Source organism: Pempheris klunzingeri, chromosome 15 (genome assembly GCF_042242105.1).
Source record: "Pempheris klunzingeri isolate RE-2024b chromosome 15, fPemKlu1.hap1, whole genome shotgun sequence".
NCBI lineage: Eukaryota > Metazoa > Chordata > Actinopteri > Acropomatiformes > Pempheridae > Pempheris > Pempheris klunzingeri.
This window is the reverse complement of record NC_092026.1, coordinates 15,415,167-15,442,644: the sequence shown is the minus strand read 5'-3', so window position 1 is coordinate 15,442,644 and position 27,478 is coordinate 15,415,167. Positions and strand designations below refer to the sequence as shown.

General features: G+C 42.4%; 1 protein-coding gene across 1 annotated transcript in view; it reads left to right on the top strand.

Moving 5' to 3' along the window:
* Positions 1-27,478, top strand: part of ctnnd2b (catenin (cadherin-associated protein), delta 2b) — a 144,480-nt gene that overhangs the window by 57,002 nt on the left and 60,000 nt on the right. Inside the window, exons 4-8 of the mRNA XM_070845774.1 lie at positions 15,840-15,874; positions 17,375-17,491; positions 24,084-24,235; positions 24,460-24,633; positions 26,579-26,724. Of these exons, the coding sequence (XP_070701875.1) occupies positions 15,840-15,874; positions 17,375-17,491; positions 24,084-24,235; positions 24,460-24,633; positions 26,579-26,724 (624 nt within the window). The remainder of the gene's footprint in view (positions 1-15,839; positions 15,875-17,374; positions 17,492-24,083; positions 24,236-24,459; positions 24,634-26,578; positions 26,725-27,478) is intronic.

Sequence of the window (27,478 nt, the reverse complement as noted above, 5' to 3'; positions counted from 1 at the left end):
ATCAGTTCCACCTTAAATCACTTCATCAGATGGTGGGAGGACACGAAGACTGTTGTGATGGTTTTTCAGCCAACAGCAGAACGATTTGCTCTTCCAGTACTTGTGCTTTCGACATCTTATTACCAGAGCTAGCATTAGCGAGATAACAAGAGTGGTGGGCAGGCAAGTGGATTCAGGTTTTTAACTGGCTGGACTGTCATCCTGGCCCAGCATGTGAGGTCACATGAGGGGCCAAAGAGAGAGGATGGTCTTTTTCTCGCAGTTTGAGGGTCTCCAGTACACCGGGGGGCATGTATTTGTGTTGTAAAGACATTTAAAACTGCAAATCAGCACCAAGAAAAATACAAATTGATGAATTTGTTTATGTGGTTTTGTTAGAGGCTGCTGCACCCGTTGCGTTTGTGATTTACACGGGCACAAAAGACTTAACAGCCACCACTGTGCAAGACTGTAGCAGATAAACTACTGACTCGCTGTCAAAAGAGCTGAAAACAACATCTTAGTCTGGAGTCCCGTCAGGATCTCACCAATGAACACAGTGAACAGTTTTGAGAGGCTCTACGGTCTGCAGGTATGACATCTGAGTTTTATAACAGTTTGTTCATTTAACCGTTAGAGTTTAACCCCAAATACATAGCCTGAATAACACATTCAACACAAAGCAGTCACTTCCTGTGATGCTTTATGGTCATTTTCTTGTCACCTTTATGAAATATGCCAGTCCAGTTTTTTTTTTTTACCACTTCAGTGCTTCTCTACACACTGGGTTTAACATTAAAGGAGTTCTCAGTTCTGTGGGATCCCAAAAACAATGAGGAGGAAGTCTCCAGTGAACTTATTTACTGTGGGATCAATACTTTGTTCTACTATAGACCACCAACGTTTTTGTGTTTTGTTTTTCAGGCTTCAGTCTGAGGTTTTTTCGGTGGATGTTTTAGAGTCCTGTCTCTATCATGCCCATAAACTGCACCATCTGGAATCACATTACACGCTCTTCTCCAAATGCCAGTGCTCTGAATGGTTATCCCGCCCCTTGTGCCTGGGTGAAATGCACACAGACTTTTAGTTAAAGGCCACTACCTCTCAACCAATGTCCCCTGAATGTTGAGTACAGCTCGGGTGAACCGTGTGGTATTTTGAAAAGTTGAAAGAGGCTCCAAAAGTTTTGATGGATTGAAAGGAAAAGAAAGAGGAAATATCTCGACACGGGTAAATCCTGGTGTAATGTCAGAGCAGCACGCCCGTATCAACGTGATCTGCAATCTACACGTCTTTACTTTGTTCTGATGTTAGAGGGCCCTCACATTGAAGAACATCAATACTCTTATTTACACTCAGCACTTCACCCCCTTCTTTATCCTTCATCACATGTCTTCATCAGCTCAGAAATACACCGAGTACAATGACGATGGTGGTGTTTTTGATGATGTAGATGATGAGGATGTTAATTTTTAAACCTCCATTGATCCGGAGACATCAGACTGCCTGATGATGATGGTGATGGATTCAAGTGTGTGTCCTTCTCATTGATCCGGGGGAGAGAGGAAATAGGAGGGAGGGAGGCTGCAAGTTACATTTTAAACACTAGCATCGGGTGTGATCCATACTGAACGTATTGATCTCATGGAGAGAATGTGGAGCAAAGAGAGAGGAGAGCACTTGGAAAAGAGAAGGAAGAAAGTCAGCGGTCTGTGCAGGGCTCACCCTGTCGCTCAGGTGGATGGACAGGGAAGAGTGTGGCATGGTGGGAAAATGGGGGACCACATCATTTCCAGATTTTCAAAAGTATTGTTTTTGCACAGAAATGTCCACGCATTGCCGTTTGTTCCAGACTCAGACTGTGCGATGATACAACGCCAGCTTTTATCTAGCAGTAGACTCAATGCAATTTCACACACTGTGATTTCAGTTACCAAAGTGGAAGTAGAAAATTATTTTTACTGTTTTCTCTGTAATGGTGTACAGGTTTTTTTGCACTTATTCTCTTCATTGTTATTGGCAAAAAAAAGGACAAGTTTTGTCAGTTTACTTTATGAAAGACGAGGTTGGATTAGCAGACAGATTGCGGCCCCTTAGCGACACCGTGGTTGTAGTTTTTTGATTTATTACGCATTTGTTTAGAAATGTGCACAAAATACATCATTACTCACCTGAAATATATTTCTTTAGCAAACAGGGAGTCAGCAGTAGCCCATTAATCGTACTGAGTTCACTTCAGCTTCACACTGTGTTCATTTTATAGTTAATTCCCATCATGTTTTGCCCTAAAAAATAAAACTGTGAGTGATCCTCATTTTCAATTGTTATGGAAGCTGGTAGAAGTTGCTATGGACTTTTCACAACCATCAAATAAATCTGCAGATGAGAAGAGAGTGTTATCTCTCTAATTCGGCCCTGCAACAACCTCTTCAGCTGTGCCGATCTGAGCCGCACTTGTCCCATTTTCTGTGGCCATTTTTCTGGAGCTATTTTTCGTGGCTCTAAGTAGGTTGAGGGAGCCTCTGGGGACCACTACGACCTGCAAGGCAAGGTTCACGTGATAGAGATAGTAGGCTAGTTTAAGGTAGCCTTGCTAACGTGGCTATTTGTATAGTAAATAGGTGAAGAAGTAAAGCAACGCCACTGTCCTTGAGAAGTTGTGAAACTATTCAGTGTTTACTTTTGACAATAGTGAAGAGGAAACAGCTCAGTGTCTGAATCGGGAAGACACAAAATAGACCTTTTTTGTCCTTGCTAATGAAATGTGTTTGTTCATTGTGACATTTTTTTTAATTAAAAGTCATTAAACAACATAGACAAACCCACGGCGTGCTCTACAAGATGACATTGCAAAAACAGCAAGCACAGCGACCTGCTGAACACATCTGAGATGTGTGAGAGGTCCAGTACAATAACAAGAGGGGACTATGTCTGTGCTCTTTTTCAGATTGGATTTGTTGGCTTTTGTACTGCACTAAGTCATGTTTGTGCCAAAATAAGATTGTTCCCACAGAGCAAGTATCTGGCCAATCAAACTGACGTGTGAAACTGCACATTTTATACAGGAGAGGGGCATTTCAGCTTCTGGCCTTTTATCACTTATATTCAGGCATAATTTTCAGCTAGAGCGTGATGTCCTCTTTTTGACATCCATATTTCCACAGTTGGTTATTTTGAACACAACAAAAATCATGTTCCAAAGTTGTCACGTCTGTCATTGAGACTGACTGAATGCCCAGAAACATGGGAAAGCAGAGAGTCAACATGGATGCAGAGCCGGGGGGGGGGGGGGAGTGGGGAGTTTGAGAAAGGGAGGGATTGAAGGAATAACAAGATGAGCCAGGAGGCAGCATGGGGGGGTGGTGGGGTTGTGAGATTCATTCTCATGTTAAGCTCTTTTAACCTGCTACCCTGCAAACACACGCAAACACACGCTGAGTTAGCCTAAGTCACTCAGAGACCCAGACACTCTTAATAAGCCTAATATCCGCTGCCGTCATAGACAGGCTCTGTCTGTCACACTCGGCTATGGGTGTGTGTGTGTGTGTGTGTGAGTGTGCGTGCACGTGAACTGGCTCCCAGTGTCAGCACAGTCATCTGCAACTATATGATTGATCTGCCAGCAGAACAGAGACAGGACTGTCACCGCTAAGCCACAGTGAAAACCCTCTTAGTCCACAAACAGAGAGAGAGAGAGAGAGAGACACACACACACACACTCACTGGGATATTTTGTACACAAACATGCATTTAAACACACAAATACATATTCATGCTGACTTGAAAGAAGCCTGCTCTGAAAGATTAAATACAGTGTCTGGGTACACTGGAAGAAATGCAATGCAAAGCTCCTAATACAATGTTTTGGACACATTTTGACAAAAATTTAGAATTTTGAATCTTGGTTTTGGGTATTTTGATTTGTTTATTATTATAATATTGGCATCGTGTGTCTGCAAATTATTTCAGTTAAGAAATTGCTGAAAAAACTGTTTGTAAAAACATATTTGTTTGGGTGGTGTTCTTATAAAGGTCAAGTGCAGGAAACATTGTGTCAGAGAGGTATTGATTAAACTCTGTGGTCATTTTGTGCTATTAGTGAACTGATTCCAAATCATAATTTTCCCAGTGTACCAGTGTGTCGTGCAAATGAACTACATCAAACCACTGTTGAAAAACTGCCATATTGAAGGTTTCGTCTCACAGAGATGGAGCATTAGGATGGTGGGAATGTTTCTATGAAACCATCTTGAGACCCCACATAACAACAAGTCAGTATGACTGTATTGTATCATGTTGTCTGAGGTGCACTATATAAACCAGACAAGGTTACGGAGGAATCTCACACCCAGAACTGTGCACTGTATGTTTAAGCCATGGGAGGCTTTTTTTCACCCTTAACTGGAAATGCTTCACAGCAGCTATGTTTAACCCAATAAGAAATCTCTGACCATATCCTACAGATAGGAAACAGTCAAAAAATGCTTGTGTGTGCCTGAACATGGGCAAACAACATACACATGAGCGTAGGCCATTGGTTACAAGTTAAAAGCTGAGAAGAGGCTGCAGCATTTACATTGAGGTGTCAAGCATAACCCATGAGCAAAATCTCTAATGGTTTTGACTTGACTGAACACGTAATTTGATCTCAGTTTGATCAGCTCATGCATTGTGTGCCATTGTGTACACCTGTCCTCCAGCAGCCTCACAGACGGCTTGGGCGCATGCAATCACGAGTTTGAAAGCCCGAGCATACCTGGGAGCCAGCTGCAGCAGCGCTACAGGACTGAGAATAGATCGTCAGCCATTTTGGCTACAAACTGATGTTTTCCTTAATTTAACTCTGGAAGTCTGCCATCCAATAAAGTGGCTGGGCTGCAGAGATCGATGCTGATAAGAAGACCTGGCACACGGCCTCTGATAGAGTGTGTATGTGTGTACAGTAGTTGTGTGCAACAGGCCAAGCCCAAAGCCAGCAAATTGATTTGACATCTAGCTAGCTACAGAGTAGATAGCCACATCTTTGGCTTGTCAATCTGGAGAGAGAAAAAAAAAAAAACACACAGTACACTGCGACTACAGCCACAGCACTTGGGCAAAACACAATGTTTTGGCACCGGGGCTGAGTCACGCATCGGTTTTCGAGGAGAACTTGCCCAGACAGCAGCACTGGGGGCACAACTTCCCTGTAGAAATTGTGCCTCATTGCAACAGCGTGGGAAGCATTTCCCTCCCTTGATGTAGTCTTTTCTGCTCCTAAAAGCAGCAGATGAGAGAGCATGTCACCATGTGTTATACGAATGATTTGTAATAGAGATGAAGTACTCCATCCGATATTAGACAAAACCTCAATTCCTGCAGAAAGAAGAGCACTGCTGTCTTTTTAATAAATAGCCTCTGAACAGTTATCCCAAAGGGACGTTTTGTCTATTGACAGTCGCACTTATTTATAGCTCTTGACAGGCTCAATATTTTGGCCCTTGATAACTAGGAGGAGATGTGAGGAGTGTTGGCCTACTGAAGTCAACACACATCAGCTTTTGTTTGTACGGTGCTCCGCTGAAAAGGATGACTGATCATGTCACTCTGTGAAGTCCCGAAGCTCTGCTCTCTCAGACTCTTTGTAGTCATGCAAAAGGCTCGTTTTTTTTTTTTTCATTCTGCTGCGAAGGAAGGTTTGAATGGCGGTACAGCACCACGAGAGAGACGTGTCACAGCCAATCATTTTTGACATAATGTTTGTCAAGAAATATTTCAACACACATCTCTTTTTCGGGGGAATCTAGACTGATTGGCAGCGTTGGAGAGTTTTGGCACATGGAATATTCATCTGCCAAGATGAATACGTACACAGATACCATTAGGAATGTTATCTGTCTCTGGGGGAGTTCTGGAAAGAGTGGCTGGTCTCACACAGGGAACCAACATGTCTTCCTGCTTGCTTCTCATTTAACTCCTGGCCCCGAGTCAAAATGGCCGCCTCTCGCACTGGCAGACCAGGAAGTCAATCTGACCAATTTTCGGGTCACAGGAGACTTCTGCTTCTCTCCCTCCCTCTCTCTCAGCCTCTCTCTCTCTAACCATTTGTTTGGAGCATGTGGACGGGGGAGCAGAAATGGCGAGCCGTGCCTCGTCCTGCTGTGCTTTAATCACTCGCTTCAAAGGGTCTCGTGTTTCTCTCTGTCTAGATGGCAGAGGGGAGGAAAATGAAGCTCTACTCCACCTCGGCTGAATTCCTGTACACCAGGCCCAGACGAGACTGATATCTGCCCTCACCTTCACTGTCCTAGCTCCAGTTTGGCAGCTCACGCTGCGCTTTTAAATAAAAAGAAAAAATAATTTCACTAAAAAATATTATCGGTTGCAGCCAGACATAGGGCGCAGGATTCAGTTTGTGTTACTTTCTTTGGTGATTGCAATCTGCTGCAGCACTGCTGGCAAACAGTATGATTTTATTTGCATTTGCAACTACACAAAGTTGAATTTCTAATTGTGTGCTTTGGCAGACGGGCTCTTACTGTACACGAAATCCGACTTGGTGACTTTGGTGCTAACACACACAAACACCAAGTGCAGACATCTCACCCCATATGTGTTCTCTGAGGATCAACTCTCACCAGAACCTTCTCTGCTGTGCATCTTCTCTGTGTCAAACAAACTTTGGAAAAGTCTGATTTTCAAGTTTATGCCTCCAATGACCTCCAGCCTAAATGATGAAAAGGGTTTGCAATTTTCTTCCAAATTGACTGACCTGGAACCACCATATTTCTGTACAAATATGATCTAAGTGATTGTTTTCCCATGTGCCTCCTCTGTAGTTATGATTTGGTTAAGTTTTCTTGGCCACTTAGGGGGCATCGACATATTACCTGCATCTTTAGGTTGACACAGTGAACTTGTTTGCAAACAGCTGCTTATTTAGACATCTGGGCAAACATGGAGCAACATTAGCATTCGTTTAGAGTCCTGTTTCTGATCACCTGGCAAACCTAAGTCCAACATTCAATCCTCAATGTGTTTTGTATCACACATGTGCGTACACACAACCACCCTGGTGTGGTGGTGTGGTAATGTGCCAAGAAATACAATGAAGAAGAAGACTGCCATTTGAGGTAAACATGCAAGATTTAAAATATTTTAAATTCTGCTTTGCATATGTTTAATGGGACCTCACATAAACACACAGTGCATTATCCTTTATTATTATGTAAATATGTAATAAGGGTTCAACCAAATGACTATTGCAGCCTCAAGACTACCTTGTGGTCTGATCGGTCAGCCACAGCAGCTTCTATGTTTTGTTCAAGGATCCCTCAACAGAGCAAACTCTAACTTGCAAGGAGGTTTAAACCTTTCTCTGCCATCTCATTACACCAGTCTGCCATGTATTATGCACTAGATGGCTCTTTTCAGAGCAGCAATCTTCAACAGTCTCCTGAGGCTGTTGACATTTTCAACCCGTTGAATCTTCTCCCCTCTTGAGATATGAGATACAGCTGAGTTAGATAGTACCAGGACAAAGCAGCAACAATTAGCTATTGTTCCAACATAATGCGCAATTAGGTAAAACTCAGGTGACCAGGCAAGATAAAGCACGTAGTTACAGAGCACATTGGGGTCCTTCATCTTCCAGCTCAGTCTGTAATTACAGGTCCACAATAGCTGTTCTGGGATGTGCCTGGGCTGTTTCCCCTGGCTGGCTGATGGGCTTTCTGACTGCCACCAGTGCGGCAGGAAATTCATGCTAGAGTCCCATTTAAATGATAGCAGCATCCCTGAACTCAGCATGTCGCTTCCTCTGTGGCTTGGCCGTATGTTTATCTGTACTCTCTCAGGAACTCCAGTGTGAGATGTGTGTGTCAGGTCTTCTGCTACTCTCACCGGTCCGGTGCAGTGTCAAGCTCCCCAGTGCTCTTCAAGGTTCACCTTAAACATCAGCCGCTCCATATAGATTAGTTTATGTCTCCGAGCTGACCTTAAGTCAGCACTCTCATAGTGAGAGACTGGCTGTATGTCTCACGTCTCTTTGCTAGAACAGGTTCTTGCTTTATTGTTTTATTCATTCTAGAGCTGCTTGCGTCTGCCGCCCAGCACCATCGGTGTCCTACATCCTAAATACAGAATATGAAGCTACTTCATCACTGAGGCAACCAGCTTCATCCAGTTCTACCAACAGCAGCATCTACCATGTGATCAGTACTTTTATAATAATGTATCAAATTACACCGTGAAATCAGTGTGACAATGTGAATTGTGGTGATGAGCCTACAGAGAATTATCAGCTGAATCTGCAGCTCAGTTTCAGCTGAATGTTGTCCAGCCATATCTTTACTACTTTGTTTCCCTCATGGTGTTTTTGGCAGCAAAAGGCAGCTGTGAAAAAGCGTTAAAAAACCCAGTGTATTCCACCTGCTCTGCAGCTGGTGGACAAAGTGGAGCATGGAACAACCGAAAAGCCAGACATTCTCCTCAGGATTTGGTAGAGACCAAAAGACAGAGCTAAAAGGGGGTCAATGTTGGACCTACATTCACCAGGTGGCCAAAAAAAATTCAAATGAATGCGTAATTGTTTGCTAACAAGTTTGCTAATTAACCTAAAAAGTGGTCATACGTTTCTGCTTCTCCCGAGTGGCCAAAAAACAGTTATTACAGGTTTAAAAGAGAACATTTGACACCCAGCTTTATCTTTATCACATATTCAAAAAATGTATCCAGACCCAAAAAGCAGTGACAGTGACTGAAGTGCAGCAAGTAATCAAATGGCAATTTGAAGGGAAAGATTTCTCTCTCATCCAAGTGTCACCTTCACTTTTACCACTATACAAACTATTAATGATGGAAGAAACTCTACGCTACTGCAACTATTGTACTGACGTTATTTATTTCTGTTCTTACATGCCTTGATAGTGGGGCCACTGTCTGAATCTGTGACTTGAAAGTGACGTTGCTCTTCAGGGGTTTAAAGATTTTTGAACAAATGGGCTCTGTGGTGGCAGTAATAACCACTCACTGTCTGAGAGTGCCTTAAGAGCAAAACTCCACTTTTGTCAGGAAGATGGATGATATGAACGTTATTGTACAGAATACGTAATTAGTTGAGCTTGACATGGAAAGAATGGGCAGCATCACCCACTAAACCCCTCATGCAGGATCAATGTAATGTGGGTATTTGTAGGATGGAGAATTGGGCAAAGGTTACTGTCATTTTAGAGCACTTGAGGCCAGCTAATATCAACTACATTACTTATTGTTTGTGCGCCTCACAGCCAGGTCATTCGGTACATATCCTGCTCCCACCGGCATCAGCCACTGAATTATGGGTCTCTTTAAAGTCATTTCGGCTTGCGATACTGTCTGTCTTGTGTTGTAATACTGTATATGTCAGGTTCCTGGAGCTTCTGCCATCCACTGCTATCATTCCCGTTGCATGGGGGGTAAAAAGTTGTGACATTTACACACTGCTCTCAGTAGCAAACTGGTTTTTCGCAGTGCTGAGTGTGTATTCTTTCGCAGAGTAGGCTTAAGACCATCTTCTACCCTTAAGGTCATATGTGGGATCGTATCCTGTTCATGTTTGTCATCTACTCTTGCAGAAATAGATATAGAACCAGCGGGTCTATATCTTTGAAGCTGCACTAGTCAATATTTTACATGAGCTCCGTGGAGCTGTATAAGATAATGTTTTGGATTTACAACCCATAAATGTGCTGTATGGTTCAGTCTCACAGCTCACATTAATCTCATTTCCAGAAGCAGAAGGTATTTTCTCCAGAAAGCTGAGATAAACCCACTGCTCGCTACCTGCCCTGGTGCTAAACAGCTGACAGACATTTAGGTGCCACGGGGCCAGATATTTCCCTTGTCTGAAGAGCCGGCAGGAAGTGAAGGCATCAATGCCAAAATTCTTGATTATACGTAAAAGTCAAGTGGCCGTGATTGATGGCCAAAGAACTGAAGTGAATGAATATCAAAGAGGTTTTTGGGCATCGAGTGAATGTACTTTTTTTTTTGAGTTATAAACGAGAAACTTTAATGTGACACATTTTAATGCTAATGTGGACGTTATTTAGATGACTATAAGCGTTTCAGAAGTGCCAGTGTCAGTTGCGATCAGAGCGCGCATCAAATAGTTTGAGATGTGAATAAAGCAGCTAAAGGCAACTATGAATGCTGTAGCTGACAGTTCACGATTAATGTTTAGATGAAATGTACGCAGAAAATCAGATCTTGTGCAAGTCATTCACTTTGTTTGTATTATACATTTTTTATGTGAAGTCTGTAAAATAATCCCGAGTAAATTACCACTCTATGGCTTTAGCTTCTGTATCTAAATGAGCATTGACACGAGCAAAGGCTGCGTTATTGTTTGATGGTTTCCAAGAGCTGTAAAGGCCTTAGCTTTCCTTTCTTTGTTTTTTCCCCCTTTATGGGTGGCTCTATTATCTAACAGCTCTGTCTACAAGAGGACTGGCCATTGTGGTCAGCATAGATAACAGATAATATGCAGGGCATGGAAATAGATGGATTATATGGACTGGGTTCAGAATGTGTTTATTGGGTGGATAAAATGACAGGATTTTCATTGCTATCTCTGGCATTCGCTCTTTTAAGCTCCCTTCATTGGATTTAGCAGCGCTCTCTCTTCTTTCTCTCCCTGTCTGTCTCATACTCTGACTCTCTTCTTCTGTTTGCCCTCTTTCTTCTCCTCTTTTATCCCTCTCTCTTTGTATTATATTCCCACTTTCCTTTTCCACCTCTCTATGCATCTCTATTGTTCTGCCTCTCTCTGTGTGCGTATCATATTCCTTCTCTCTATCTCTGCATCTCTTCTTCTTCTCTCCAGCCTTTTCTATTCTTTCTATTTTCCCGTCCCTTAATGCAGCAGAGCAGTCAGTCAGGCGGGGTGGTCAGGGAGCGGTGCTTTGATTTGAGCCCTCACCTGTTTTTCTCTAGTAATAGCACCAAATGGCCAAAATGCACTATTTAAAGCAGCTGAAAATATCAGATCAGAATGTACAGCAGGAGTTGATCATTATTTGAAATTACTGAGCATTACACTTCCCATCTCGTCTTTTATCCAGCTGAAAATAACAGCCTTACCAAGTGGTGCTTTTTGCTAAAAATTATTATAGCTGGGCTCTAGTATTGCCATAGAGAGCTTTTACCTAACCTGCTATTTACTTGATTTGAATTATAGCTCAAATTGTCTCCTTATCTTGACATTTATATTCCCACGTAAAGCATTTTAGTCCTACAATAGAAGAGGCCACAGTCTTAATGGACCCAGTTGGTGGTTAAGCAGCATCCGGTTTTATTGTAGACACCTTTGCTTGGTCAGGCCCCAGCAATACTGGCAGTCCTGCAAAACTGAATATCTTTCTGTTCATATTTTAATTATCTGCTTTTAGCTGATTATCTGAGTTGTTGTGCTCATGACTAAAACATTTAATAACTGTTGCAGTTGTCCCTTTATTAGCCTATATTGGGCAAAAGCAAATGAGAAGACCTGCGTAAGGAATCGTCAACTAATGCTTAAAGTAAGTTAAAATATAATGTGGAGCAAAACTTTTCATCACTTTTTCCTGATCAGTTTTTATCCAGTGAAGGTGGAAATAAGGAGGTAGCTTCTTGTTTTGTGACCCTTGAGGGGAGGTTGCTCTTATGTTATCGTCCTAATCTGGCGAGGTCAGGTCCTAGTTTGTGGAAATAGCCCGAGGCATTTTGAGTTCAACCAATATTGTTGCAGTCTTGCAGTAAACATTATTCCCTTTGCTTGGGATTGCAGGGTTATGTAACATGTTCGTATTTTGTGTGTAAACCAAAAGCAGCAGAGGATGAGTAAAATCACATATTACAGTGCTTTTTATAATAATGACAGCTAAAGTCTCCGGCGACAGATTTTACTTTTCTTTTTTTTAGCTTTGCACATTCAAACACAAGGCCCAGTGTTGATCCCTGTGGACACTGTGCTGTCAGAGCCTCACTTACACCTGCACGCACATGCACACTGCATTATATTATTAGCAGTGATGAAGTGCCATGCCATGGCATCACCTGCAGCAGGCATGTTGATCACGCTGTCAATTAGTTCTCTCTTGGCCCACTAATTATGCTGTCACATCCCGTTGACATACCATAGAGATTCGATTGGAGAAAACACTAGCTCTGTATTTCCTGGGCCAAGAGTTCAATGAGCTGTTTCAGATACTGTGGTCTGATTACATGTTCCTGGTGGCCCGGAGGAGGAGGATTGCTTGTGTGGGCAGAGAGGAGAGGGGGTGAGAAAGAAGAGGAAGGCTGTAGCTCAGGTGGTAGAGCCAGTCTGTATTTGTAATGTCAGGTTTGGTGGGTCAAATCCAGATCCACCAAATTTACCGAAAGCTCTGCATCACTATTTCAGAGAAACCCCATGTCTTGTATTAAGATGGTTTGCTTTGTTGTTGTTTTGCTCAACATTCCAAAACCCAAAGGGTGTGATGGCTGAATGTTTAGAAATTGGATGGATGTTCATGGTCCCCAGAGGATGAAACTGAAGGACTTGCTACATCATGGGGTTGATATGTGTTTTTGAGTGAAATAATTCAACAACTATTGGACAAATTGCCATGGTAGACATTTTGTTAAGACATTCACAGTACCCAGAGGATTAATCCTTCGGACTTCAGTGATCCCCTGACGTTTCATCTAGCACCACCATGAAATTTGGTAAACAAATTCCTGTCAGGACAAATCGTAACGACACTGATGATCCCCTGACTTTTCCTTTTAGACATTATCGGGTCAACTTTTAGCTTGTTTCTGACCATTTAAACTAAACTAATTATGCAAAATTAAAACGGCATTATACCTGCTAAACATCAGCATGTTAACATTGTCAGCACTAAGTAAAGCACAGAGCTGCCAGCTTGGCTGTAGACTCTTAGTTTTGCTTCATGAGAAATGACTCAAACAGTTATTCAAATATCAGCATTGCTTGGTGATTAATTTTGGATTAATGTACATAAACGATGTATCTACTAATCACTTTGGCACTAATAGATGTATAGCAACAGACTGAGCTTATAGAGCTGAATGATAGGCACAAGAAATGTAATAACACATATTCACCTCTACTCAGACATCTTCAAGAGTCCTGAGGGAACATTTTGACACCAGTGAATGCAGGAAGGGTATGCGAGGACCAGTTTGTCTCACCCTTTAAGCAAACATTGACTCAGCCTCTGTCATCAGTACTGGCTGTCTGAACCCAGACTAGTGATGATAATCCTCATCACCTTGCTCCATATAAGGTGTATGTCTGATATAAACACACTCCATCCTCCAAGACACCCGGGTCCGGTCTCTTTCTGCTCCCTCGCCTTGTTTGATGCATTTGTGTGTGCCTCCTTTGTGCATGCTGTGTACAACTTGTGTGGGTGTGTGTGTGTGTGTATGCGCACGTGTGGGGGTGTATTGTTTGGTATAATAACGTCTGATGAATGAGGAGTCTGCTCTGCTGACAGAGGGTCCCATTAACATGTATCGCTTGGCTCCCCATCGCAATCCGTCACACACCACATACACACACACACACACACACAGAATAGAGGTAATCAATGGGATGATTTAATAGCATCTGTTCTGTGTCCGCAGGGAATGAATTGCATTCATTGCTAGGTTTAGCTATGGAGGCTTTTGGTTACAGATATGGAGGATTTCATACCAAAATGCTTTTCATTTGGAATCATGGCAAGCTACCTGATATTCATCGGTCAGTATTTAAAAGCGCTAGTGATGATGCTGTCAGATCACGGCTGTTTTTACCAGCACCAGGTTGCACAATTTGGGAAATACACAGGGCCAAGAGTTAGAAGAAAGGATTGATACCACTCTCATGTCTGTATGCTAAATAGAAAGCTAGAATCAGCAGATGACTAGCTTACCAAAAATCTGTCCCTTAAAACACACACACACATTTCTGTATATATATATATATATATATATATATAGATATATACGGAGTGTATAGATGTTAATTGTGGAACTTTAGAGGTGCTGATAAGGGTTGGGGTTGGGGTGAGGGGGTATTTTCTTAACCTTGGACCGAGCTAAGATAACCATTTCCCTCTGCTCCCGGTCTTTAAGCCAGCTGTTCCCTCTGGCTTCATATATAGCACACAGACATGAGTGCCATTTTATTAACAAGTCATGAAGATATGAAATGTGTGTGAGTGCAGCATTCGACCCACTTGAGACTGCTGGATTCAATGGGCTTCAGAAATGGAAGCGTCGCTTCCCAGGAAAACTCAAATCAAACGCTCACAAGAGCAACACTAAACACAACTCATCTGTTCTTTGGTCAACCATCTACAGCATCGACTGTCCTGCTAGTTTAGCTTTAGCCACTTTAGTTTCATTTGCAGGGTTTCAAGGCTGACATGAATTCATAGTGAACATGTTAGGAAAGATGAAATGGTGAGCCCTCCATTGTCTGCACGTGTCGTGTTAACTGATAGGACAGGATATTAACTTTTTTTTTTAGAAATCTAATGATGAACAAATGATGTGAAAGATGTATAAATGACAGCTCCTGCTGTCTATACTGGGTAAGGGACAAACCCTGCAGCAGAGGAGTCATCAGAGCTGTGGATCTATAGCAGTAAATAGTATTGAGCATATGTCACAGAGGAGTCAACTGGAGGAAACACCCTCGCTAACAACTAACAAGTCATGGTTACACTAATAGGATGCCATCTGCTTCCATCTCTAAGAATATTGGCTGTGAAAAGTTCTATAGGTTTGTATCTTAGTAACTCAGTATCCTGCACATTTTGGGCTTTTTCAGGGTCTGTTGGCAGTTTCCATTTGTTTATATGTTGGTTAGGATGAGAAGGCAAGACAGGCAAGATTATCAAACATCACTTTTAAGATGGACGTTGACTGAAAAAATTCCAAATTTACAAGAAGACTCAAAAAGTTAAGATTAGTTATACAAGGATTGTCCTAAGCAGGGACAAATTAAAGACTTTTAGGGTATGACAGTCACTGTGAGTGGTTAATGTTAATGTGTAGTAATGCCCAGAAATGTTGGTAATTGATTAATTCTTGATTTCAGTCATGAATTATGTTGAAATGATGAAACAGTGATGCGTATTTGCATCCAACAGTTGATGAATATACAGTATCTTCTGTGGTCACTACACAGCAGCACACCAATTCATGTTTCTGTGTGAATGCTGTCTTTGGGCTTTCTGTGTTGTTTTGCTACACTGTCATATATTTGTTAGTCCTTCCACAGTAAAGACTTTTTTCCAGCCTAATTTAAACTGATGTTTTCTCTCTCTCACCGGCATCTTGCTGCCCCTTTAGAAACATTTTTATCTCAAAGCCCTTTGTGCGCCCTGAAATCCTTTCCATGACAGGATAACACTGTTGTTGGATAAAACCCTTGAAACTTCAAAAAACAGCGTTGTTTTTGGCTTGAGAACAATTTATTTTGGAATTTATGTTATCGGTTTTGATAAAGGGTCTTTGTGACCAACTTCTCAGTCCTCAGAACTTTGTTGTTTATCATCCTTCAACTGAAGGTAAAACATGATGAAGCTGCAAAGGGAGATGTAAGGTTTTCACCAGATTATACACAGTGATGTAAAGCTCTTCAAATCAGTGATATTAATGGCATTCCCGTTTTATTCCAATGCTATTTAATGGATTTCGATGGGAAAAAAAAGATGGTTTACAGCATGCAAGGCTGATGGAAATACTGTAGCAGTGTAATATTGTCCCATCCACCAACAAGCAAGACCAAAAGCTAATATAGAATATATTTTTCTGCCGATATTTCTAACCCTGTTTTGCTCTCTGTTGTTTGTCTCTTGCAGTTCAGCAGATGAGAAATTCCGCTGGAACAACCAAGGTAATATATTTCCTCTTAAATGCTCTCACTACATTTTGTCTGGCCCTCTATTGTTTGCATTCTAGCACATTGCTGACTGAGCTTATTACAGCTGTTGCCATTGTGAGAACCTCCAATCATGCCCTGGCAATATATTGATGCACCTCTTTACAAGAAATATGTTGGCTGCAGCAGTTAAAATGCTCTATCGAACACCTTCCAATAAATGAAAAAAGGGCCGTTCTAGCAAAAAAACTCCTGCCGCTCGAATTCCCTCCCCGTTCCTCACCCCATCTGACAGCTGGGTAAAGGTCAAACAGCATTTACAAATAATTCTCAGCATTTAGTTTAACCTGTTTGGTGAGCCAGATGGGAAGTGTTTTCCATAAAGAAGGCAACAAGAATCAATGAGTGGTGGGGCCTTTTAAATGATTTGAAAGTCAAATGAAGACACCTCTCAGGGCTTGACAACTTCTTTGACAGCAATTTAGTTGAAGAAACACCACCCATGTGTGGCACTTAGGTCTCTCTGTCAGTCATGTTGAGATGTATAGGGTGTGAGTAGATTGATTATCTGAGTGCAGGGCTGGCGACCTCTGCCAACAAAGAGATGACTAAAGGTTTGTGGTCAAAACATTTCCGTGGGCTCTCCGTGTCGGCTGTGGTCTTCACTCATCTGCTGCAGTGAAGCCCGGCCACTCGGCCCAGAAATATACTCTGTCACCAAGAAGGGAAAAACCCTCCCTCACTCCAATCAGACCTTTTGATCCCATCATCACTCACAAATCATTAAAAACCCATCACTTGTGGATCAAGCAGGTTTAAAAATGAGTCCTGGCTTGTTTGTGCATGCGGGTGAGAGTAAATCCAGTGTAATGCCGCAGACGGCAGTGGAAATGTTTCACCAACAGCATCAACATCATCAGTCCGCAATTGCGTCGGTCAAAGTCAATAAAATCAGCCACCTAAATCCACTCACTGAGGCCCCCGCTATTACTGCCTCCCTCTCGCTCGCTGTAAGAGATTAATGTTGCTCCTTAGACTCATTTGTAAGGCTTTATCCTCCTTGGCAGCCCTCTTCAACTTGAAGACACTGGGCATGTTATCAGCCCCTCTCTGACAGACAAACGGCCTGGTATCTAAGTACAAGGCAGCGCCCCATAGACCTAGATCCCCAAAGATTTGTTACAGGATTATCAATTAGGTTTTTACCCTTGACCCGAGGTTTAAACTTACACGAAGAGACATGAGTGAGGCTACTTCTTTAGTCGCTAATCAGCAGCTGAATGAGAATTAATTTGAACTTACAAGGTTGATGTCAAACTGTATTTTGATGGTTCACAGGAGGAATAGAACAGGGGGAGGTTGGCAGTGGAGGCCCATTTGCTCAGTTTTGCAGGATCCCCTATTGGGTTAATCCAACCATTAGTGTGTCTTAAGTCTCATGTTGCTGTCTACAAGTTGGAGGAACAGTCTGGAGGCATCTTGATTTCAACTTGTTCCCGTTGCGTTTGTGTGCAGATGGACAGAAGGACATAGAGGAGGAGCTGACGACAGGCCTGGAGCTGGTGGATTCCTGCATCCGATCGCTCCAGGAGTCGGGCATCTTGGACTCACAGGACACTTCCACAGGAGACAGTAAGGCCAATGCTGTGATTAAGAGGAGAATGAGAAAACTATTTCTCCTGTTTGGTTTTATTTACTTAGACAGCTGAGAAGGATAGCATAGGGGAGAACGGGTGAAATGGAATCAAAGACCAGTGGGGACAGATATTCTGCAGAGCTGGAGTCTCCAGGTTTTGGCTGATTAACATGTTGAATGTGTGTGAATTCACCAATCAAATGCTCTTGACAAAGCCAGCCTGAGCATGCACCTAAGTATAACATGAGAGAGCAATATGATATTAAAACGGTGTGTTCGGTCCGTCCTTGAATAAAGAGTAAAAAAGAGGACAATGAGATCTCTTTTGTATTTAATCAAGCCTTTGTGATTATTTTTTCACTCAAGCACTTGCACTGATTGGAACGTTCTACTCAAAGGCAGACCAAGATGTTGTCTTTCATTAGATTTCCTCACATTTTCCAAAAGTGCTACTTGACAAAATGGAATAATTCTAATTATGAGTGTAGTGTTTAAGAGTGGTTATCCGTAAGATCTATACCACTCGTCTGTGTGCGTCCAGCATTATTACATCTTGTCTTGGATTTTCTATTGATCAGATTTCCTTCTCTGTAGGACACACATCTTGGTTCACCCACGGTCAATCAATTAATCAATCAATCAATCAATCAATCTTTATTTATATAGTGCCAATTCACAACAACGTTATCTCAAGACGCTTTACATAAAGAGCAGGTCTAGACCAAACTCTTTAATTAGAGAGAGACCCAACGATTCAGGAATTCAAGGTTAAGGATTCAAGAATCCCCACATGAGCAGCATCAGATATGCTGTGGTGAATGTTTGTGCTCGTGCTAACTGCTCAAGTGCATATCGCAGTTTTTATCAGTTTATGTCTTTGTGCTCCACAAGTTATTTTGAGTGTTGAAAGGACCAAATACAAAACTTGTCATAAACTGGATATAGTCTGAATGTATAATCTGCAATAAAAAAGCAAAACTGAGCTTTATTTGCATTTCAAAACTTTACAACAACGACGTATTGTCACCTTTGTCACCATTTTGCTCTGTTTTGGTCTCCATTAACTTCTGAGTCTTTGGCAGCTAAATGCTCCACTGTGCTCCACCAGATAGTCACTAAATTCATGTGCCTATCATTTGCTACTGGGCAGGTAGGGTACAGTGTCGTTACGACTGAAGAGGGAGGTGAGACTGAACTAAGACAAAAGGAAAAAAAAAAAAGTAAAAATCATTGACTAAAAGATTGTAAGGAAAAAGTTTCAGTCGTGTTGCTTTGGTATTTTGACTCCAGAGTGCAAAGCATTTGTTTATAAGAGCCCGCAGTGGGCTCCTGAACATCTCCCCGTGCCTCTCTGCTCCACTCTCATCTTTTTTCATTTGGTCCCAGGGATGATACCCGTGTCTTTTGTATCGTCGACCCCATGGGAGAGAGGTAGCTGTCAGGAGACATGCAGAGTCGTGCCAGTAGTTTGATATGCTAATCCATCCTCGCTGAGGTGTCAGCTCGCCTGCTGTTCACAGTGCACACACACGTAGGGGAGACACACACACACACATAGGCACACATGCAAGCATACAGCACAGGCACATAAATCCATAAACATGCACACATAGACTGGAATGCGTATATAATCACACATGGGGCATGACTCATCATCAGGCATGAAGACAAACACAGGGAAGTGTACAGTCTCACTGGAGGCCGTTAATGTACACATGCACACATGCACACACGCGCATGCATGCAAAACTACGAATGGTAAATGTTTGATGTTTTCGATGTTTAAATATCAGTTATGTAACTGATCACCTGACTTGACAGGGTAAAAAAAAAAAAAGAACAAACATGCAAGATGGAGAGATGCATTGAAGCAAGCAAGAAACAGAATGGTGGACGAAGAAAAGATTCAGAGAAAGAGCAAAATTACCACAGTAGTGTAGCTAGAACTTTCGCTGCACCCCGTACACTGATTGTCCATTCATAGCTTGGCAACCAGAACTAGGCACAACAGGCCTGGCAAGCACTGGATGAGTCTCATCGTCATCCTATAAGATTTTCTCACATCAGAAGCCAAACATAATATTTCAAGCACGGAAAGAAATAGCAGTCTCATTTGACATTTTTCGTTGTCATGCTTAAGATACAAAGTCCTTCACTGCACTACAAAAAGCAGTGATTTCTTAGACTTTTTTGCCTTGGCCATTGTGCCATGCACGTTTGAAAACCTTTTGTGGGACGACGACTGTTGTCTTTTCAGATGGAAAAAACTGACAGCTGCTGGCTTGAAACGGGAAGATTGTTTCTGTGTCGCTCTGTCTGAAATCGAGGACCCATTGTTTCATAATTGACTGAGAATTGTGATGGTAAATGTGCCACCGTCTGCCAGCGACCGGTCAATTGGGATTTGTTTCACTGCGGTTCAAAAAAACAAAAAGCGAGAAGGAGCAGTTGGTTAAAAATTACCATTTGGCATGCAAGCATGCGGACATTACTTAACACACAGCCAAATGCATACAAGCATGAAAAGAAGCATTACACACATATAAGGAGACATGCACGCCCACACAGGCACACACACACACACACACACACAGCAGCAGAATCCACTCCTTTGCTCAGGCTGCTGAGCAGATTCGTTCGACACAGCGACAGAGCTCACTGAGTGTCTTCATGCTTCACGCTGGTGATGCTCGCCTGTTTGCATGTTAATCTGTTTGCATGTGACCGTGTTACACGCAGCTATTTGTATCTGTGCATGCAGTTTGATGTGTGTGTGTGTGTGTGTGTGTGTGTGTGTGCGTGCGTGCGTGCGTGCGTTTGGGACTGCGCATGCCTCCGATGGGCATCTAAAAATAGACAACTGATGAAATATTAAAATGTGTCAATAGAGAATGCTGGTCGTGATGCGGAAGAAAAGCCACTCAACGTTTTGCGTGCGTGTGTGTGTGACAGCAGAAGAGATTAGTGAGCTGAAGCGGGTCTGTCAGGGTCACGCCGTCCACTGCTACGTAAATGCAGATGTATGCAGATGTGGTGCGTGTCCATGAACGTGGAGGAGTGTGTGGGTGTGTGTTCTTCACTCAACTCTGTAAAGATATTACAATGCACAGGCAGAGACCTTCTTATGGCACCCCATTACTTTCCTTCAAATACATTAATACACCGCCTCCTGCACACACACACACACACACACACACACACACACACACACTTATTCCCTCACTCTCTTGCCTCAGATGGATTTAGTGAAGCCTTTGGTGTTTGCCATCTGAGTGATAATGTATTTATGAGGCCCTTTGCTTCCCCAAAGGCTCCACTTCCCATATGAAACACACCTAAAGTGGCAAACAAAAGCTGTGGAAAACATCCCCCGGCTTTGAACACACACATCTGGGTATGCGTGCGTGTGTGCAAAAGTGTGTGTGAATCCATCTGAAACAGGCCTGGAGTACGAAGTCTTCCAATGCATTATGGTGTTTTTGTTTGCCTATGTGTGCGCGCATGTGTGTGCGCACTCACTCAAGATGAACCAACACTGGACACGGAGGCCTTGACCTAGTAAACTCACCCAGCACCCTTAGCTTAATATCACATTTTAAATAATTCACAATCACCAGCTACACCGCCCGCAGGAGCTGTTCGCCATACTTTTAAGTGACTTTTCACTTTGCTCGAGCTTTATTTTCCAACACGCTCATCCAGAGTGACTCTATTTGCCGTAAGCTGCTGACTTTATCTGTCCCGTGCAGTTTATGTTGACTGCTGGCACACTTTGATTTTTTCATTCTCTCTTGTTTAATAATCACAAATCTTCTCTCATGTGCTGCGCTTGGTTTGATTCTTAGACTGCTGGCAAAAAAAATGGCATCAGCGGAGATTAAAGGGACAGCCGCTGTTGATGGAGGACAGCTCAACAGCTCCTTTGAGAGTACAAAACTGAGCGCTAGGAATTTGTAGGTCTACTCAGAGCTGATGTAATGCAGTGAGTTGTATGTAGCAGTGGTAAAAGTGGCTGGAGTGCGCGGTCTGTGCACTGCAGCAAATCGCCGTGCACATACATTATGTTTAAAGCTGCATTTTAGGTAAAAAAAAAGAGTTTCATTTCTCTAATTAAAGCCATTGATGAGGCACAGCATTGCTATCATCCCACCCTCCTGTCCTCCCCAAATGATTTCATTAAGTTCCCTTCAAACTTTATGGGAAAATTCACAGTTTCCAGTCTGCGAAATATTCTATAAGTGCTGCTGTCATTATGTGTCCATGCATGTGTTTGGTCATTTACATGCAGCCTGTTTGTGTCATGTGTCACAGCATGTTCGCATGTTTACACTGGGAATTAAATGATCCATGTGCAAATCACAAGACTGCAAATGCCTCCAGAACACGAATGAGGCAGCGTGTAAAATTAGCAATGAAGCATTTTATCACAGTATGCTTTGGCACTATGTTTGCCCGCATGTGTGAGTCACCACAGTCAACCTCTTTTTTGACTCTACTGTTAATCACATACAGTGCCATTCATAAATGATTGTACAGTTTTGTTGTGAGAACATTTGCGGAGTCCTGACATACTGGCGTAATGCTCCCAAATACAGGAAATTACACCCACTTTGACATGACATTCATGTACAACAAGACATTTGATCAGAAAATGGTTTGAAGTATAAAAAAGTTGCAGTAAAAATAAACGGCTCCACTGCAGCAGTGTATGAATGATTCTCACATTTGAATTTGCAGTACAGTTGACAGATGACATTACAGTGTAGAAGATGTGTAATGAGCCAGGGGCTGAGCTCAGTCATTGGTGATGTTTTACAAAATGAGAAAAACATGATAAATGTATCCACCTCTAAAGGAACAGCTCTGCTTTTGGTCGCTTTTTGTTCATTCAGCCAAAGTGAGACGAACACATGCTTTATATCTTCATGCAGTTAAAGGTATGTTGAAATGATGAACTTAGCATACTGTAATATTACTGTGTCATAAATTCTCATCATAAAGCTAAACATTATAGTTTTAGAGACATGGCACGCTACCAGCTGGATTTTGACCAGTCATAGCTTGCTGTCCTCTATCATAACCAGTCGTGCTGCCATTTTCCCACTTGTGCACATAAGAGTGCTCAGTGCTCGTACACATCAACACGTCTGACATGTTGTCAAAGCAGGCAAGAAAAGACAAAAAACTCAGACACTGTGTAACTTACTTCCCTCGTAGACACGCGTCTGTTGTGACTCATGATTGTTTCCAACACCCACGTATGTTAGTTTGGGTCATTTGACAGGTTTGTATCTGTTGTAGTATCTGGTCACAAAAGAAAGCCACACAACAAAGTTCATTGTCATGCACCTCTGCAGGAAGTGGTACAGGAAGCCTGGATAGTATTGCACGTCATTCCTCTTCTTACTCAACCCCATTCCCTGTCATCTCCCCCGTAACACACACATGAAATTAAAGCCACAAATCACAATGTCAGAAATGTCAGAAAGAAAGACCACAACTTGTTTTTACAGTTCTGTTTGTGTACAAATGAAACAATAAAGATACGACATGCTGCCCAGTGACTGTTAAAGATATATTTTAAAACTTATGGGTGGACCAGGGAAGGTTTCTCTCAGCTACCTGCAGTCTTTATGCTAAGCTAAGCTAATGGACTACCAACTGCAGCTTCATATTTAACACACAGGTATGACAGTGGATTCTTCCTACCTTTATCTTGGCAAGATAACTTTATTTCCCCAAAATTCAAACTATTTCTTCAACTAAACTACACTTTATGATTATGTATGAAGGCACAAATTACACTCTTAGCAGAGGAATGTGATCATTTACATATTTCACATTTCAATACCTCCATGAGCGAGACTGCGCTTGGAACACTTTGATGTCACCATGCTCCTCCTGCTGAATTATACAGAGAGATTTGGAGTGAAGAAAGAGAAAGACAGGTGGGAGAGAGCAACAAAGGAAGTGATAGAAGCAGAAAAAGAGAGAGAGAGCAGAAGACAGAGAAAGGAGTGTGTTTTAAATGGGGGTTAGGAACAGAGTGAGATTTAAGGGTCACAGAGCATGAGAAGAAAAGAGTGGAGAGAGGCTGGAATAACATAGTGGGTAAAAAGCAAATGGGTGTCTCGAAAAAGAGGACAAGGGATACTATTTTATTCTATTTCAGCTTTCAGTTCTCTCCTCTTCTCTTCATTTCAAGGTCTGTTGCAAACTGAGAGTTGTATGTGCTGCATTCACATTCATTCTTTTCCCACAAAAAAGAAATACATTGTATAACATGTGGGATGTAAACTGGGTTACGAAACGCCTTCAAGGCCATGAACAGAATAAATCTTTACACAAAGACAGACTGTTGCAGAAGTAAAAGTCATCTGAAAACAGTTATATAAAACTCAGAGGTGAGACCAAGTTTTTAGGTGACTTTTGACAAGTTTTTTTCAAAACATGACATAACCTCACTTTACATCTCTCCGACTCCAAACCTGAATTTGTTCTCTGACAGAAAAGACTAAATTGATTGAATATTCATTACTCTTTAATTCTCCCTTAACTCTTCCCTCTTTTTTTTCTTTCTCCCATCAGGACAAGGACTTCTGTCCCAAAGTGCTTTGCAGCTCAACAACCAGGATGCCTATGCAGCAGCTGGTTACCATAGTAACCAAGGGCTGGCACTTGGGGAATCGATCACAGGCCGCAGCGGGCAGGTTGGAGGGGCTGTTCACATCTACAACCAGGTACACGCACACACGCTTTTTACAGTTAATCAGAGAGCGTCTTTTTTTTTAATCTACATTCTACCCACTTCCTGCCTTGATTCCCATCTTTTCCATCCCTTTATACTTCATTCACACTTGCTCCTCTTCTTCCCCCCACCCCTCATTTCTGTCATTTCCTCTCCTCTAACTTGTTGCTGACCCCTTCTTCCTCCCCTCTCTCTCTCTCTCTCTGTCCTCTCTAGGTGACATCCAGCCGTGCCGCTGCCCAGTTAGCTGGAACAGATTCTCCTTCCCAGTCCCAAAGAGACTCATTTGCCCAGCAGGCCCACGGCAGCGCCTTCCACATGCCCACTGAGGCCGGACCCGCACCTGGTGGACCGCCCATGTATTACTCCTGTGCCACTTTGCCTGCACAGGTAGAAATCCCTCAAGAGATTACTGTGATGCCTCAGATGAGGTCTGATGGATGCTTTGTAGTAGCCCTGTCAGTAGCACTGTAATCCTGCTATAATCTGGTGGAACCAAAGAGTTGAGAAGTTACTATGGGCCTGTTTTATTGTGTGCATCATTGCTTATACATCAAGGGAACGCATGACTGAAAATCATGAGTATCAAATGTTCATCCCTGAAGGCTTGAAAGATGGCTGAGTAAAGTTTGTACTCTGCTCCTTTGCAGAGGCTGGCAGCTATAGTCAGCTTGGATTCATAACAGGTACAATGGAGTCTAATGATGTCAAGGCAAAAAAAAAGCATCAATACATCCATTGAAATGTCTCAAACTTCTTCTGTTACTACTTCTCTACTGTTGCTTTGTGTGCTCAGTGTGCCAGTGCACTAATGATTTACTAAAAATGCTACTTCCAGCAGAGATTCAGAGCTTCACAGGAGTAGAGGAGGTAGTGCATTTCGACTGATTAGCCTGAGAAGTCGATAATCCTGCAGGAGTAGAACGTAGATTGATAGCATTTGACACATTTTTTTGGCTCTGTATGTCGCCACTGGAATCCATTGTAAAGCATTGAAGACAGCCAAAGTTTTGCAGCAGAGCCACTTCAGTTCATTTCAGTCAAGCTGTCATAATTAGTGGATTTAAACAAGCTAGAGCACTCCGAGAGAAACCTCAGGCTCTGACCTTTTAATAGAGTTTGAGTTTTGTGGCTTAGTCCATTAAGAACACTACAAGGTAACCACAATGAAAGCTGATCATTTTCCCAGCTAGAAACATCTGTAAACCACTTTTTCTTATAGTTTCTCTCGTGGGCTCAAAGGCAAATTCATGTCACCCCATGAATGTGTATTATCTTACACTTCATGCAAGTCCCAAAATTTCCCATACACACAAATGCAGCATAGTAGTTATGCTCAAGAAAAATCATCAATTGGAGGAATCCCATTAAGAAAAACCCTTCTTTAGGGCCTTGTTAACAGATATTATGACCCGTGTAAGACGGGTAATAGAGTAAACTCACTCGCACACATTTTGGTCTTGGCTTGCAGAAGATTACATCACTCCATTCTTTGGGTGAACTACTTCACCACCAAAGTTTTACTTCAACTTGTGGCAGATGTTGAGTTTATGCACTACAGACACATGATATGTCAGTGCGTACTGCTGTGGCCACACTGTGCCGACTCCTCATGTAACCTAAACTACTGCAATTGAAGACAGCTCATCCTGCATCTTTCTCACAGTTAGTACAATGGATTTATCAGATCTGCAAGCTGTCTATCCTGTAGGGTCAGTCAGCAGTGCCGCTATAATGCAGCAAACTTGTATTAAATTCTGGCTTCTTAGTTGATGATTTACACCTTCAGTACTTCCTTTGCTGCACTGCGATGAATTCAGGGCTCAGAGTTTAAGATTTTAAGAGCACTGTGTTAATCACGTCTTTGAATTCATTTAAACAGATTTACCGGCACTGTTCCAACGTATCAGGAATTGGCATCATCCTCACTTCAGCACATCCTGACCACGCTCCTCTAAATTAATGGAGTATTTAAAATTGTACCTTAATCTCTGTAACTGCAAGACCTTGCAAATATTTCTTCAGATTTTTGTTTTACCCCCAACTGGAACAAAATAAAAATGGATGTTTAGAAATCCAAGGTAACTTCATTTGGCGGCTCATTGCTCGCAGTTGCATTTCAAGTTCATTTGATTCTAAAAGTTCAGAGGCATGTTTGGTCTAACTCTTAGCCCTTAATCAGGATGTTATCACATATTAGAGCCTCTGCTTTGTGATTCTCCAGCTCCGTGGGGAGTTGTTCATCTCTGAAAATAATGATATGAATAAGAAGGGTAGATGAATATTTAAAGTGAGTGACATTCCCCTTTAATGAAGTACATCTCCCCTATTACAGCGCGTGAGCTCCCCTCTGCAGGCGGTGGGATCCCCTACGAAGCTGCAGCGCCTGGGATCAGCCTCCTCTGACATGCCCAGCTACGCCACGCTACAGAGGGTGTCCTCGCCCAAGCAGTCGCCCAGCCGACTCGCCAAGTCCTACAGGTTGGTTCAGCTGCACTCTGATCTCATAGGGGCTCATTATTAGGAGCACATTAAAAAGGCATAAAAAGAATATCTGCAGGGGGAATAGCAGACTCTGCAGTGACCTCACCAGATTTCTGGCTTTGAAAAGCACTTTCTAGACTGTTTCACAGCAAACCTCTCTGCTTGCGTGAGTCATGTGAGACTCTGCTGCTAATGCTTAGGTAGTTTTACGTCATACTACATGTACAAGCATCGTCAAATAATTAAAGCAAGGACCTAGAACACAGGGCTGATCTCTGCTTAGATTTCTGGCCCTAAACCCTCTTTGTAATGCATTGGATTGTGACCTTGAATGCTTTGGTCTCACAAATTCAGCCTTGCCACAGACAATTAAAGGCACTTCACATAATGGTCTACAGGTTTAGTGCACAACGTATGACCAATAAATCTTTGATGAAGCTCCCGAAGCACAACTGTACTTTCAGTAAGACATACAGCGCTCAGCCCGTAATAAAGTAGCAGATTGCTGGTGGGCCTGTCTTTACAAGCTCACGCTGTGGAGCCAAATGTTGCTCAAACCCACAGAAAGTTCTTGTTGAGATCTCCAAATTTTCATAGATACCAGACATTGTATATCAGGCTGAAGTTTGGGCGGCTGTGTATATAAATTATGCACAAGACATTTATAATGCATCTAGCTGATGGAGTGGTGCAGCCATAAAAACATCAAGTCTTGGATTTGAATATTTCACCCAATTTTACATACAAACCA